The 13,476-nt window shown below is 45.3% G+C and overlaps 1 protein-coding gene across 5 annotated transcripts in view; it reads right to left on the bottom strand.

Annotated features, from left to right (window-relative positions):
* SIL1 (SIL1 nucleotide exchange factor) overlaps nt 1-13,476 on the bottom strand; it is a 233,805-nt gene that overhangs the window by 75,626 nt on the left and 144,703 nt on the right. For all 5 annotated transcript variants that reach the window (XM_059733440.1, XM_059733443.1, XM_019487124.2 and 2 more), the window contains 2 exons: nt 11,413-11,604; nt 4,873-4,994 (listed from right to left, as the gene is read on the bottom strand). In XM_059733440.1, coding sequence (XP_059589423.1) covers nt 4,873-4,994; nt 11,413-11,604 — 314 coding nt within the window. The remainder of the gene's footprint in view (nt 1-4,872; nt 4,995-11,412; nt 11,605-13,476) is intronic.

The raw sequence follows: 13,476 nt of genomic DNA, 5'->3' as shown, positions 1-13,476 counted from the left end.
GGCAGGGAACTGCCAGCCTGGCCTCAGCCCTGGGCTTTATGAGCCAGGCCCTGTCCCTGGCAGTTTCCCCTCTCTAGGAGCAGGGCACCTCCATGCTCTGCGACAGTGTGATAAGACAAGCAATAAACTACAAAGTTATTCCATAAACATTGTGCAATAACTTTGTAGCTTGTTCTAATTATACCATTAAGTTATTAATTAAATGTATGGCCCAGTGCTCCCCTGTGACAGAGCCCATTCAACTGAGGGGCTCCCAGCCATAGGGGTGCATCCTCCACTGCCAGCCCTGCAGCCAGGAAGCTTGCAGTGGTGGCAGCATGGTCAGCTGTGGGGCTTGCAGTGGGAAGAATGCTGGTCCTCCCCCTGCATTGGCTGCAGATGTGCAATGGGGGCAGCAGGAAGAACACTGAAGTGCAGGGCTTGCAGTGGCAGCAGCATTTCCAACGCTGCCCCCGCTCTGAGTCCCACATTCAACGTGGGCTACGGGGCTCGCAGGGAATGCTGCCACCGCTGTGAGCCCCATACCTCAAGGCTCACAGCAGCAGCAGTATTCTCCCCACCGCCACTGCTGAGAGCCCCACACCTCATGAGGCTTGCAGCAGGGTTGGTGTTCTCCCTGCTGCCCTTGCAGTGAGCCCTCCAGCTGATGTGGGCTGCAGGGGCAACAAGGCAAACGCTGGCCCTGCTGAGAGCCCCACCAAGCCTCATCAGCATGTGTGGCATGGCAAGAGGTGCAATTGCATGGATCATGCATTAAATCTTACTGCACTTTTACCTGCATGTGTAGAGGGGTCCTGTAACATGATTCACGTCCAGGGGTAGCCCTAGTGCCCTTAGAATCCCTTCTGCCCCTATCCACTTACTCTTTGGGCAGTCACCCCTTCATTTCACCCAGCACACCTTGATGTATTTAGTTTTCAGATGAGGGAGGTTGCCCCAGGGCTTCCCAAACCTGATCTCCTTCTCAGAAGGACAGAGGTCCTTGGTCATTGTCTTAAGGGCTAATTGCATGGCTCAGCCCACCTCTACACCATGCCTCATGCCTTGCAGGTGTTAACACTCACTGATGTTTATTCCATTTCCAGAGTGGCCTGCCTCTTCCAGGCACTCTGCCTCTCTTGGCTACTCCTGAGCACAGCCTTTCTACCTGGAGTTACACACTGCCCCTTTCAGGCTTTGGGTCCCATGGCCCCTACTTCCGCCTCTTGCGGGCTCTCAGATCCCTGGTCCCACTCCCACTCCCAGCCCTTCTCTGGGCTCCTGGACTCCTCGGTCCTACTCACTGCCCCTTACTGGGCCCCTGGACCCCTAGGTATTTTTTCCACCCTTTAGTCCAGGGGCAGGCAATTATTTTCAGCAGAGGGCCGCTTACCCAGTTTTGGCAAGCTGTCAGGGGCCTCATGGGTAGCCCCACCCCTTGACAGGTGCCCCGCCCCCTGGCCACTATCTTGGAACCAATGTCCCAATGTTTTGGGACAAATGTCCTAGGGCCAGCACCGGCGAGGCCCAGAGCAGGGTGCAGGCTGGCAGGGGTCTGTGGAGCTGGGCTGGGCTGCACCAGTAGGGAGAGGGGGGAGCTAGACCGGCTCCATAAAGCCACTGCCAGCCGGGACCCCGTGCTCCTGCCACCCTGCTCTGGGTCCTGCTGGTCCTGGACCTGGGACACACTGGTGCAGGACCTGTGCTCCCACTGGCTCCCCACCCACTCACTCCCAGTGCCCCCCAGTCCTGTGGTACAGGCAGGGGGCAGCATGCAGCCCCGACCCCCTGCTCGCCGGCAAGGAAGGAGCTGATGCGGAGCGCAGGGAAAAGCAGACCCTCCCCCATCCCATTGCCAGTACTCCCTGCTGCAGCTGCTCGCAGCCCGCATGGGGCTGTCCTGAGCAGACACAGGCAGCCCCAGGCAGGCTGCGAGTGGCTGCAGCGCTGGCCAGAAGGCAGGGCAGGGGCCGCTTCCCCATCCCCCTTCCTTCCCCCGCACTCAGCACCAGCTTGTAACCCACACTCGCTGCCAGCCTGGGCACCACACTGGCTCCAGGCTTGCCCGTCGGGGCTGTTCCGCAGCGGCAGCAGCTGCGGCCCCCGTGCTTGCCGCACTAGGCAGTGTTTGCTGCTGCTGCCCACCTGGACCTCACGCACTGGGCAGCACAGAGGCAGTGGTGGCAAGCACTGCCCGGCGTGGCAAGCCGGGGGGCTGCAGCTGCTGCACGCAGCCCCTACGGGCATGCCCAGACCCGGCGCGGGGCCCAGGCTGGCTGCATGGGCAGGTTACAAGCTGGTGCTGAGTGTGGAGGGGGGAAAGTGGCCCATCGCCCACCCTGTGGCCGGCACCCTGTGCTGCAGCCACTCACAGCCCACATGGGGCTGTCTGTGCCTGATCAGGAGAGCCTCGCGTGGGCTGCGAGCAGCTGCAGCAGGGAGCACCAGCCACAGGGTGGGGGAGAGGCTGCTTTTCCCTGTGCTGTTTTTCCCCGGGGTCCTTCCATGCCTGGGGCCCTCCCCTGACCTTCCCCCACCTCTCCTCCCTTACCTGAGTTTCTGGTTTAGGGCAGACGCATGGCCCCAGGCCAGAAGCCCCTGCTGGGGCTTCTAGCTGGGGGGGCAGGGCCAGGCAGGCCCTGCTGTTGCAGAAGCCCACCAAGGCTTCGCCTGGGTCCTACTGCCCCTGGCTCCTGTCATTTTTGACAGGAACCAAGGCCAGATAAATATTAATTTTCCAAATTTTTTAGGGGCCCTGCAGACTGTATTTTGCCCACCCCTGCCTTAGTCCCTACCCCCAAAACTCCAGACTGCTGCAGGCTGCTGGCATTTAGAAGCTGCAGCCATCCTGCTTAGACGATGCTCTCTCAGTGGCCTCCAGGGCCCTACTGCCTGCTAGGCTCAGGGCCTGGGCTTATATCCTTTCTAAGCCCAACTCCCTTCTGGGCCATGTGACCCTGGATTGTCTCTTGCCACACCTACCACCTGCTCTGCCACCTGCCTGCTCTTAAAAGTAGCAGGAGCACCAAGCCTCCTGCTACAGACCCCCAGTGAAAAAGTTCTTCCTAATAGCTAATCTAGGTTTCCTTTGTTGCAATTTAAGACTGTTACTCTTTGTCCTGACCCCTGCAGACAATAAGAATGCTCAATCTTCTGATCTTGACTAAACAATTCCAGTTCTTCCCACCTTTCCTCATACATCACGGTTTTCAAGGCCTCTAATCAAATTTTCTGTTGCCTTCCTCTGGACCCTTTTCAGTTTGTCTACATCTCTCAGTACTCCAGGAGAGGCTTCACAAGTGCCAACTACCAAGGCAGTTTGAAATGGAGCAGAGACAAGCACCAAAGAAACTAAGCAGATATCACAAAATACAGAAGTTGATATTATAAATGTCTATTTAATAAGAAAGCTTAAGCAACGCCAGGAAAAAAAGCATAAAGAGTTCCTCAAATTTGGGAATCAGAGTATCAGTCAATGTACCATGTTTCCGAATGTCTTTAAAAAAACAACGCCGCCCCCTCCCCCCTCCCACCCCTCAGTGTTTCCAGGAACAATTTTTTTAGTTTCACCATGTTTAAAAAATATACTCTTCTGCTCAACAGAATGCATTTTTAATTTAGTGAGAAACAATATACAGACTTTAGTGGCCAGTGATACACATTCAGGTTGTAAGATAATTAATTTCCTCTATCATGATTGTGTTGTTTTAGCTATAGTCAGGGAATATGCTATTTAATTCTTTCAGGTTGCCTCAAATTGTTCCCAGATTCCTCTCTCAAATAGAGCATCACTCTCTAGCTATGAAAGTTACAATTAAGATTCTACACATTACCAAGGAGTCCAATAAAGCAATTTATACTCTAACATATTTCAAGATATGAAGAAAGGGGCTGCATTTCCTTTGAGAGAGACTTTCCAAAGAAACCAATCTATTACTTGTTGAGCGTGATAAAAAAAAAAAAAAAGTGGCTTATTTTTGTGGATATCACCAAGACAGCTTGAATTTTTGGTCTGAAAACAGCGAGTCAGACCATTAGCTGGTTTAAATCAGCCTAACTCAACTGAAACCAGGGGAGGCCTGCTTATCTACAGCTGCAGAAGGTCTGGTCCACTGTATAAATGATTGTCTAAATGATTCTAGAGTTTATTTTATATGCTATCCTAAATGACAAATCATTTATATTGATGTAAAGTGACCATATTTGAAAACATAAGAACAAGCAGACAAAATTATCATCAAGTTTTTGGCTTTCAGCAAGCACTCCATATTTTTTGATTTGTGAGTGTTTGATTAATTAACCATACTTTTTAGCTCAACATATACACAAACATTAATACTAAAACCCAAAAGAATTTGTTAAAACAAAAATCCATCAGTATAGAACCCACCCTACCAAAATTTGTACACTTTCAAGAATGGTACAGCACTATACAGTATGAGGGGGAAAAAGAGAGAACTTTCAACAATAGCAAACACCTTTCAGATCAACCTGTTGTTTATTTTGTTTCCTGGCACCCATTCCAATGCAAGTCACCCTGAACTCATTAGTACATGCAAGTTTCATTGCAAATATAGGCTCCTAGATTTAAAAGCTTCAGCTTTAGTTACTCCAGAAGACTGCAAAGTGCCTCAAGTCACCATCTCACTATTAAACAGTGAACTGTTTATGCAGAAAAGATTAAATGAAGGCGAGGAAAAGGAACAGATCTTTAGTGCGAACACTCTAATCAGCCTTGGGTTATTTTTTTTTTTTTTTGGATACTGGATACTACAGAGAATTCCCATCTAGTCAAAGAGATAAAGAAAAGCAGTTCGAATGTCTGTTTTCTTGGAGGTATCTTCTCTCATTCGGCCCAACCCCGTTCTCTCTAACACACACACACACACTCACCTAGATAATGCAGCTCCCAGGACGAAGGCAGCATGCTCCTTCATCACAGCCTCTGTACTATTTAGTGCATTAATCATTAATTGAAGTCCACCCAGGGAAAGAAAGTCTTTAGCATTGTCCACCTATGAAGGAATAGATTCCACACTGTTGTTAAAGATAACAGATATGCAAATGGTATAAAATCTGAACAACATCTAAATAAACAAACTTTAAAATCGACCAAATCTCTTCTAAATTTAAACTTAAATTTTGTTTGAAAAGCATCTGAAAATTAAATATTAAAATCTTGGCTCATACTTCATACAATGCTGTCTAAAAGCATCAGACTCTACATTTACAAAAACAATATATACTAACAGGTAGGTGGCTGTTATCAAATACAGAACACATCACTGAAATTTCAAATACATTTGATTAGGCATCAAAACTTTCCTCTGACATGTGGTTAACTAAGGAAATCTGATGCTGTCAAAACAAAATAAGTTCCCCTTTCTCTCACCCCAGAAGGGCACTACTGGGAACCCAGGGAATTGTAAGTTATACAAATATAAAAAGAGAGCTCCAATTGGCAAGCTTGAAGAGTTTGAAATAATTGTCTAGTAGTCTGGCAGCAGCAATAGTGTACTTGCTACACATTCTAAAATAGCTGGGTTGGAGCAAGAGAGAAACTGCTGCAGACTTTCTACACTAATACTGGCCACAGTTCTATGTTAACTTGGAAGCTCTAATTAATGGAGGCTAGCAAGAAACTTCTCCAGAGGCAGGTTAACCTGTAACTGCTGGTTGCAGATTCTTGCCCCTTCCTCAGAAGCAGCCAGCACTAAACTAACTAGCATCAGAAAAAATTGTTCCAAGTAGATGAACCACTCTGCTTTGGCAAATCCTACATTCAAAAATATTCCTGAAATAGATTTTAAGCTACCCTTATGGAACTGTTGGGAAAGAAAACATCAGCATTGAATTGTAACATTACAAAATTGTCTACACAACTAGTTCGCAATACAAATTTACAGGGACAGTGTCAAACAGTTTATAAACATCATATAGTGCAGGTTTGGGCAAAATGGTGGATCCAGCCAGCAGCTGGACTCCATTTCCCAACAGCTCCTGCCTGCATGGGCAAAGTTGAGGTTTCCATGGAGACTGGCCCCAGCTGCACTGGCAGGGTGTGCCAATAGGACAGGGCAGGGAGCTGCTTTGGAGCCACTGGGATCTTGCAGCAGGGGTAGCTTGGTCTGGTGCCAGGGCAGAGCCACAATCTGCTGTCTGCATGCACCTGCCGGAGTATGCAGGCTGCAGATTGCAGCTCTGCCCCAGCTCCTTGCAGCGGTGACAATGTGGTCCCGAGCTCGGACAGAGTCATGATCTGCTGCCTGTAGCACCCCTACCCAGAGCATGCAGGCTGAGATTGTAGCTTTGCCCTGGCTCCGGATCAAGCTACCCCCACTGCAGGAAACCAGCAGTTCCAGAGCAGCCCCTTGCCCTGCTCTGCCAGCCAGGTGGGTAGGGGCTGCTGGGAAATTGAGTCCAGTGCCAGCCAGATCCATCCTGCAGGTCAGACTTTGCCTGCCCCTAAAAGAGTGTCTGTTCCTTTAAAAGAGAAAGGAGTTTACAAAACCCATTTTTATTTTATTTTTTTAATCTTGCCATCTTTTGGCTTTGGAATTTCCCCATTCCCCTTTCATGACGGAGGTCCAAACAGAACACCAGGAATTCTAAACTGGGCTTGAGAAAGATAATGTTCCATAGTCCACTTCATCTTCCTCTAAACTGACCTTTCTCTACACAGAGATCTACCCAGCAAACTAATCTTATCTCATAGTGCATTTACTTTTATTACCCAATAACTGTAAATTCTAGTACATAAAACTAAAACTGAAGAAAAAAAATCTGAGATGGTAGGAGAAACAGCATGGCTAGTTTATACTTTCCATGTGTGCATATACAATAAGCTTACTGAGCAAGTCTTATAGGTTAGCTCTAGTTCTGGTAGAAGACCTCCCAGTCATAAGCCTAGAATAAAAATTGCTAAAACAATGTAAAAACACTAAAAAATTATTTTTTAACCTTAGCTTATTTGTTGGAGTCTGCTGAGAGCACTACTCCTCTCAGTCACCTTTAAAAAAAAATCATGCAAGAACTTCCCTGGAGAGCTGGGAATGCATTGCTGAACAACTGTGATGCAGTCAGCTGGACCTTCACTCCAGTCCACTGAAAAGAGGGCAGAAGAAAGCCAAAGACCAGGAGAGCTCTCCAGTAAACAAATATGGAGCACAGTTCGGGGTACGGGAGATGAGCATATGACAGGAGTCACAGAAGGAACATTTGGGGAGACAGAAAAGGGAGAAAAAGTGAGAGTAAAGAGAAGAGGAGAAACAACAAATGCCAATAACACAGAAAGGAGAAGCAATTAACACTGAAAGCAGTTTTGGAGGGAGGAGAGAGAAAAAACGGAAAGAAGGATAAATAATGGAGAAAGAAAAAAATGGTGACTGCTGGTGAGCAAATATATTAGCTTTAAGTGAGTTATGCTTGGTTTTCTTCCTCTTTGCATGTTTTGTGCATGTTAGAGATAACAGGGCACATCATCCTTTTTAGCTATCACCTGAAAGCCTCAGTCCATGCTGAGTGGATCCTAAATGGAAAAATAAGAGCTAGACAAAATGTGTGCCCCAGCCCTGCACCTTTGTTCAAGAGCACATTGTTGGGAAAGTCGCCTGATCCAATTCTGCACACACTGCAATCCAATCCCTGACCCTGTTCCACTGCTCCCTCCCTGGTTACATTAAGGATGAACTCAGCTCGTGTGAGGTTTCTCTGCTGCTTCTGAGGTACAGATGCTGCTCTGCTTGCCACCACCCTAGAATTCTGCTGCGATTTGCTCCTCAGAGAGCACTACAACCCTCTGCTAAGAAATCTCAGCATGCACAAGGTTTTCCATTCTTGGACTTCACCTCCACAATACATTTTGCACTTTGAGGAACTAGTAATAGGAAAGACCCATGAGGCCAAAATATTAGCAACAGCAGGGCAGACCATGAGGGATCAAACTGGAGGCTGAAAGACTTTCTGGACCGTTACCTTAAAAAGCAACGGTAAGGGAGCCTAATACTGTATCCTCAATAGGTCTGCACAGGTCTGGCTACTTGCCATAACATCCTTCTGTAGTGTCTTGCTAAGATTGCTACTCAGATCCCATTAGCCTGGTATGAGTTACAGAACCGAAAATTCCTGCCTGGTTAATTCTTTTGTGTACATTGCTACACAACTGTACTTGGCAGCTCTATATAAGCATTGCTGATGTTAGTATCAAACAACTAGCAAGAAAAAGAAAAGAAAAGCAGTCACCAGGCCCTCTGAGGGGTAAGTAATACTTCTTATCAACCACCTGGCTGATGAAGAGGGACTACCCACCCACAATCTGCACCAACAGCTGTGTCATACAAACGCTGTGGTCAAGGCACAGAAGAGTCCTGTTACTCTAGTTACACTGTTTTGTCCCCATTCCCTTTCTTTGGTTATTCAGATGCCATCTGTGTGTTAGGATTGGGGCACGATTCCATTCAACAAACCAGAAAACAGTGGTCTGTTACCATCTACACAAGCATTTCTAAATTAAGAGACTAAAATTTGGTTTCCCTGGTTCTGAAGTGTAAATACCCAGCCTGCAGGACATCTGCAGTCCACATTCATTCTTTGAGTAAGACAAATGCACATGGTGACAGACATATTGGGAACAAAGAGTATGCAACTCTGAGTGTATATGAAAGATTCAGGATGGAAATAGGAGAACAAGGACATTGGAATAATACATATATGCAATTTCCTTTTGAAGGAATCTCAGCAGATGGGCTATGCTTCTCATCACCCCATTTTTACTTTTGAGAAGTAAAACTTTAAATTCTCAACAACAAAGAAAAGAAAAGAAAAGAAAAAGAAAAGAAAAGAAAAGAAAAGAAAAGAAAAGAAAAGAAAAGAAAAGAAAGCAAACTTGTTCTTTAAGTTAATTTCCTGCTGGCGAGAAGTTTTCTAGCTACCATCTCTGGAGACCAACCTCTTGTCCCCAGAAAGGGTACAGCATGGATAGCAGCACTACAATTTTCCCCACTCAGCCTAAGCTAATATAACAGGGCCACACTGCCAGAAGACTTGAGAAAACATTTCAGTCTCCAAGGTCTACCAAGCCTCTAGTCTGCTACAATCATCCTCTCTTCAACTGCAATCTCAATCTATCCTCACCCAATTTTTCTATCCCACCTTCATCCTGAAGCAGACTTTTCATCAGTAGCATTCTGCATGTGACTGCTGTGGGAAACAGAATATAAAGGAGAAAGACTGCACTAAGGCAACAGCTGAGTTACAGGCAAGTACAGCTCCCAAACACAAATCAAGAGAAATAGGAGAACCACTTGCCTTTGGGTAATTTTAGGGTATAGACTTTTTGTTGGTACCTTAGGCACTGGCCACTTCTTCAACAGCCTGTGTATATGGGAAAGATTAACTAGCTATTCCAATATAGTTATACAGATATGGTTACAGTAGTACCTGCCTGCTTGCACATACTTATTCTGGTATGAGTAGCTATTTTCAGTATAGCACAAAGCTTTTCCCAAAGAAAAAACTAAAATGAAAATCAGCCTACTCAAACTAGATTGAAAGTGTGCATAAGAGGGTTACACCTGTATAATGAAACTGGTTTAAATTCACCCCTTAGGTTACATCAAAAACAAACAAACAAACAAAATCCCCAAGCAAACTTTCATGGGTAGACAAAGCCTTAATGTTACTCCCTTCATCCTCAGTTCTTTTTGTTTCTGGAACTGATTTCCAGTATGAAACTAAGCTAACAGAGCTTTATGCCCAAAGCTCCTCTTTGGTGGCAGAACCCTCCATTCTGCTGGCAAAGTTAATTCACTTCAGCCAAGCAGCAAGGCTTCCTTCACCGTCCAGCAGCAGGCATGTATAGGATACTCCCAGGCCTCCTGCCACCTTTGGCGCTTGGTGTTTCCCAAAAGGCACTTCATGCTTTGATAGCACAGCTGCTGAGGGGAGCCACCAGCAGTACATGGATAAACATACATCCTAGTGGCCTGGGGGTAGTAGCTGTTGTCTAGTACTAGGGGTAGACAAGGCAAGAGGTGGTCTACTGGCCTTTTGGAAATGGGTTCTGGGTTGTAGATACCTGTTCCACAGGAACCAAGCTAAGACGAAGAATGCACTTAACACAGGTCATCAAAACAGCTATCAAAAATCCTAACAGTAACAAGCCTTGAGATCCGGGCTATCATATGCTAACACCACAACCAGACTTTCACACGTAAGCTCCTGAAACACTATGCTCCTGGGTAGCCCCACAAGCAGATTAACACACAGGCCAGCAGGACCCAGACCCAGGGACCTCTACCAATTAGGTGCTTGTGGATGCCTAGATTTTCCCCCAGAGATGCCCAGACTCAGTGTTGCCAAGCATGAACCCAGTTCTCATTCACTGGCCTGGTAGGGTGAGCAATATAAAGCAAATTAGAAGATGACTTATTTGCATATTTAGTTGTATATATGATAATATATTTACCTTACATTCCTCACCAGAACTCCTCAGCAAGTGAGAGAGAATTGGGTGATACCTCCACAACAGCTGCACCCTCTTCCCCTGCTGGAGCCCCCAATCTTCTCCTTCCTGAGGACCCCAATGTCTTAATCTGCCTCTGGGTGGCTCTGTGGGGCTTCTGCCATATACCCACAGTTCCGTTTATCAGCTGCACCAGCAGACTACAAAGCATACCTTGGATAGGCACCATTGTTAAAGGGGCCATGCCATCTGGCAGCAGCCTTCTGTCAGCTGCTGGGTGGCAGCACAAGCCTTCTGTCAGTCAAGGAGCTCACACTGCTCTGCTGGCAGAGGAAAAGGGGTTCTGCCATCACAGGAGAGCTGCAAATGTGGACACACTTATTGCTTTGCTGGCAGAACCAGAGATCTGCCAGGAAAACTATGTAGTGATCCAAAAAGATAGAAGGATAACATGTACCCAAAACAGCTTGAGATAATGGCATTCTGTATGGGGAGACAGAGAGGAATTGCAAAGGGTTGCATTCAATAACAGATGCTTTTCAAGTATAAATAAAAGTTAAATAATTTTATTTATGAAGTAGCCACTCTTGTAACCATAGAAGGCAATCAAGGAACCAACCAACAGCTTCATTTATAAAAGCAGACATACATAATAATAAAACTTATCTTCATAAAACCAAAAGCAAAAAAGAAGACATAAAACAAGAGCCGAGAGCATATAGCAAATTGGGCAACCCTAGCCTCTGGTTAAATGGTTATTATATTTTATCTGTTAAAAATAATAACGTCTTAGAGCTAATATATAATAAAATAAGCCTGAAGCATTCTTGTGAAACCTCTTATTATCCTAGGACTGTCATAATTAAACAATTTGTATTATCCAATACTGAAAAGAAAAATAAAATCACATTTATGACACCATATTCCCTGGAATTTACATGGGCTCTGCTAAAAAGATTTTGATGCCTTACCTGATGAACATAATACTCAAGATCATAAAGTGCTGCTATTTTTTCATCCAGCATAGAATCAGAGCTGTTGAATTTGTTGATTAATTTAACCATAATTTCGTAATCAGTTTCTATCCTCATGTTGAGTCGCTCAAATTCTGCCTTCAGCTCTTCTATGGGACGGAACCTTTTTCTGACATCTTCCAGATTAGCCTTGAAAATAAGAGAAGAAATGCCAAAGGTGAATGCAGATGATAAAGAGTAGATTAGGGGAACAGGTCATCCTTAAATGTATATTTGCCCATGCAGCAGTTAAAAGTGGAATTATTCTACACAATAGTCTGGTAGATAGGCCCTCAGAGTAACAACCTCCTTTGTTTTTGGTGGAAACAATTCAGGCACCTAAATCCAGAAAAGGGTTTCAGGCTATGAATCCTAATTAGAGGGGGGTGCTAACAGCTCAAATTGGGGTAGAATTTAAGTCACATCCATAGTCTCAGCATTTCCTATTAGTAAGAGGAGGCAGCTCTCTGCTCAGTGCTGTGGCTGTCTGGTTCCCATTCTTAATTCTCCTACAGGGAGTTTAGGTGCCTGACTCAGAGCTTTAGATTATATTCCAAGGTGCTAGAGGCCAAAAAGTTTGACATCATGATGCTGATCATAACAGTCCACTGTGGATTCTGCCTTCAGTAGCTAACTCCAGTTGATTTAAATTAGAGAAGTATGCCCAGGGGTTCCTGAAAAAAATCCCAACAGACATCCAGATGGCTTTGAAAATATGGCCCTTAGGTACTAGTATGAAAAAAAAAAAAGATACAATGTCTAATAGCTTAGTCTGTAGCTAGTGTTCTGTATAGCATATCCACCTCCTACACACCTCTCAAGATTAAGTAAAATACAGAAGTGGGGAGAATAGTTATTCTTGATTTGCTGAAAAACTAAAAGTGCCATAATGTTTACCTTACTCAATAAACACCAAAGGCATCTTCTCAATTTTTTATATATGATCTCTCATCCCAGAGGAACTCAAATCACTGAACATGTTTCAAAACCCTTCCACCTAGCAATGAAATTCAGGCACTTTACCCTCCAAGTCTGTTAAAAAGCACTCTGCTTCCTTGTGTAGCAGCTCAGGACAGAGTGGGAGTACTTTATCTAACAGAACCCATCAGAGCCCATGTTCACAGCAACAGAGCAGAGAGATACCTGAGCTAACTTTAAATGAGTTAACTTGTTCACCCAAAGTTGTCCAACACCACCAGCACAGAGCTCCACATAAGCTACTTTACCTTGCAGGTTAGATTTCAAGTAACTTCTTACTACCATGGTTAGACCCCTCCCATACTCCAGCTAGTTTGTTTAAAGATAGTTTACATACCTCCACATTACATTACAGTATGTAGTGCAGATCCACTCTGAACCACCCAAATTGCCCACATTTGTTATTTACCCTAAGTATTTAGGCAGGCCCCTGGGGTTATAGTCCTCCCTCCCTCCCTCCCCCATTAAACTCACTCTTTAAATGGTTTTGAGCTTGTCAAATACTGGGAACAAAACCCCAGCTCGATGTCAAAACAGCACAGCAGCTGTTTTGTAACATCCCTTATAAGAACAGTAGCCTAAAAGAGTGTGGCTGAATTCAACAAAATTAGAGTGAGAGCTAGTGAGACAGACGTGGTAAGCAAGGAGAAGGTTCTAACCAAGATATGAAAGGAGACAGCGAGTCAGGGAGGAGGAAAACTCCAGAAGGTTTTTTTCAGGCCACAGTGCCTGCACAGAAGACAACTCCAACACCAAATTTGCTTAGCTGTCTAGAGGAACAAAGCAGGGACTGGTGCTATACGAATGAAGAGAAGGAAGGAAGGAAGCAGAGAGGGCAGTGTCTGAAGATAGGATGAGGCCAAGAGAATGTACAGAAACAAGGAAGTCCATTCTGAAGCAGCCTCTGGAATGAACAAACATCAGAAAACAAGGATGCTGTGGTTACTTGTTTTTGTAAGTAGGACAATGACATTATAAAACCAAGAGGTTTCCAATCTCAGCATGACACCTTCAATATATATGCTAAAGAAATCCATGGGCTTA

The sequence above is a fragment of the Alligator mississippiensis genome, chromosome 9, assembly GCF_030867095.1.
Source record: "Alligator mississippiensis isolate rAllMis1 chromosome 9, rAllMis1, whole genome shotgun sequence".
Taxonomy (NCBI): Eukaryota; Metazoa; Chordata; order Crocodylia; family Alligatoridae; genus Alligator; species Alligator mississippiensis.
The sequence above is the reverse complement of the archived record's forward strand: the minus strand, read 5'-3'. Positions and strand labels throughout refer to the sequence as shown.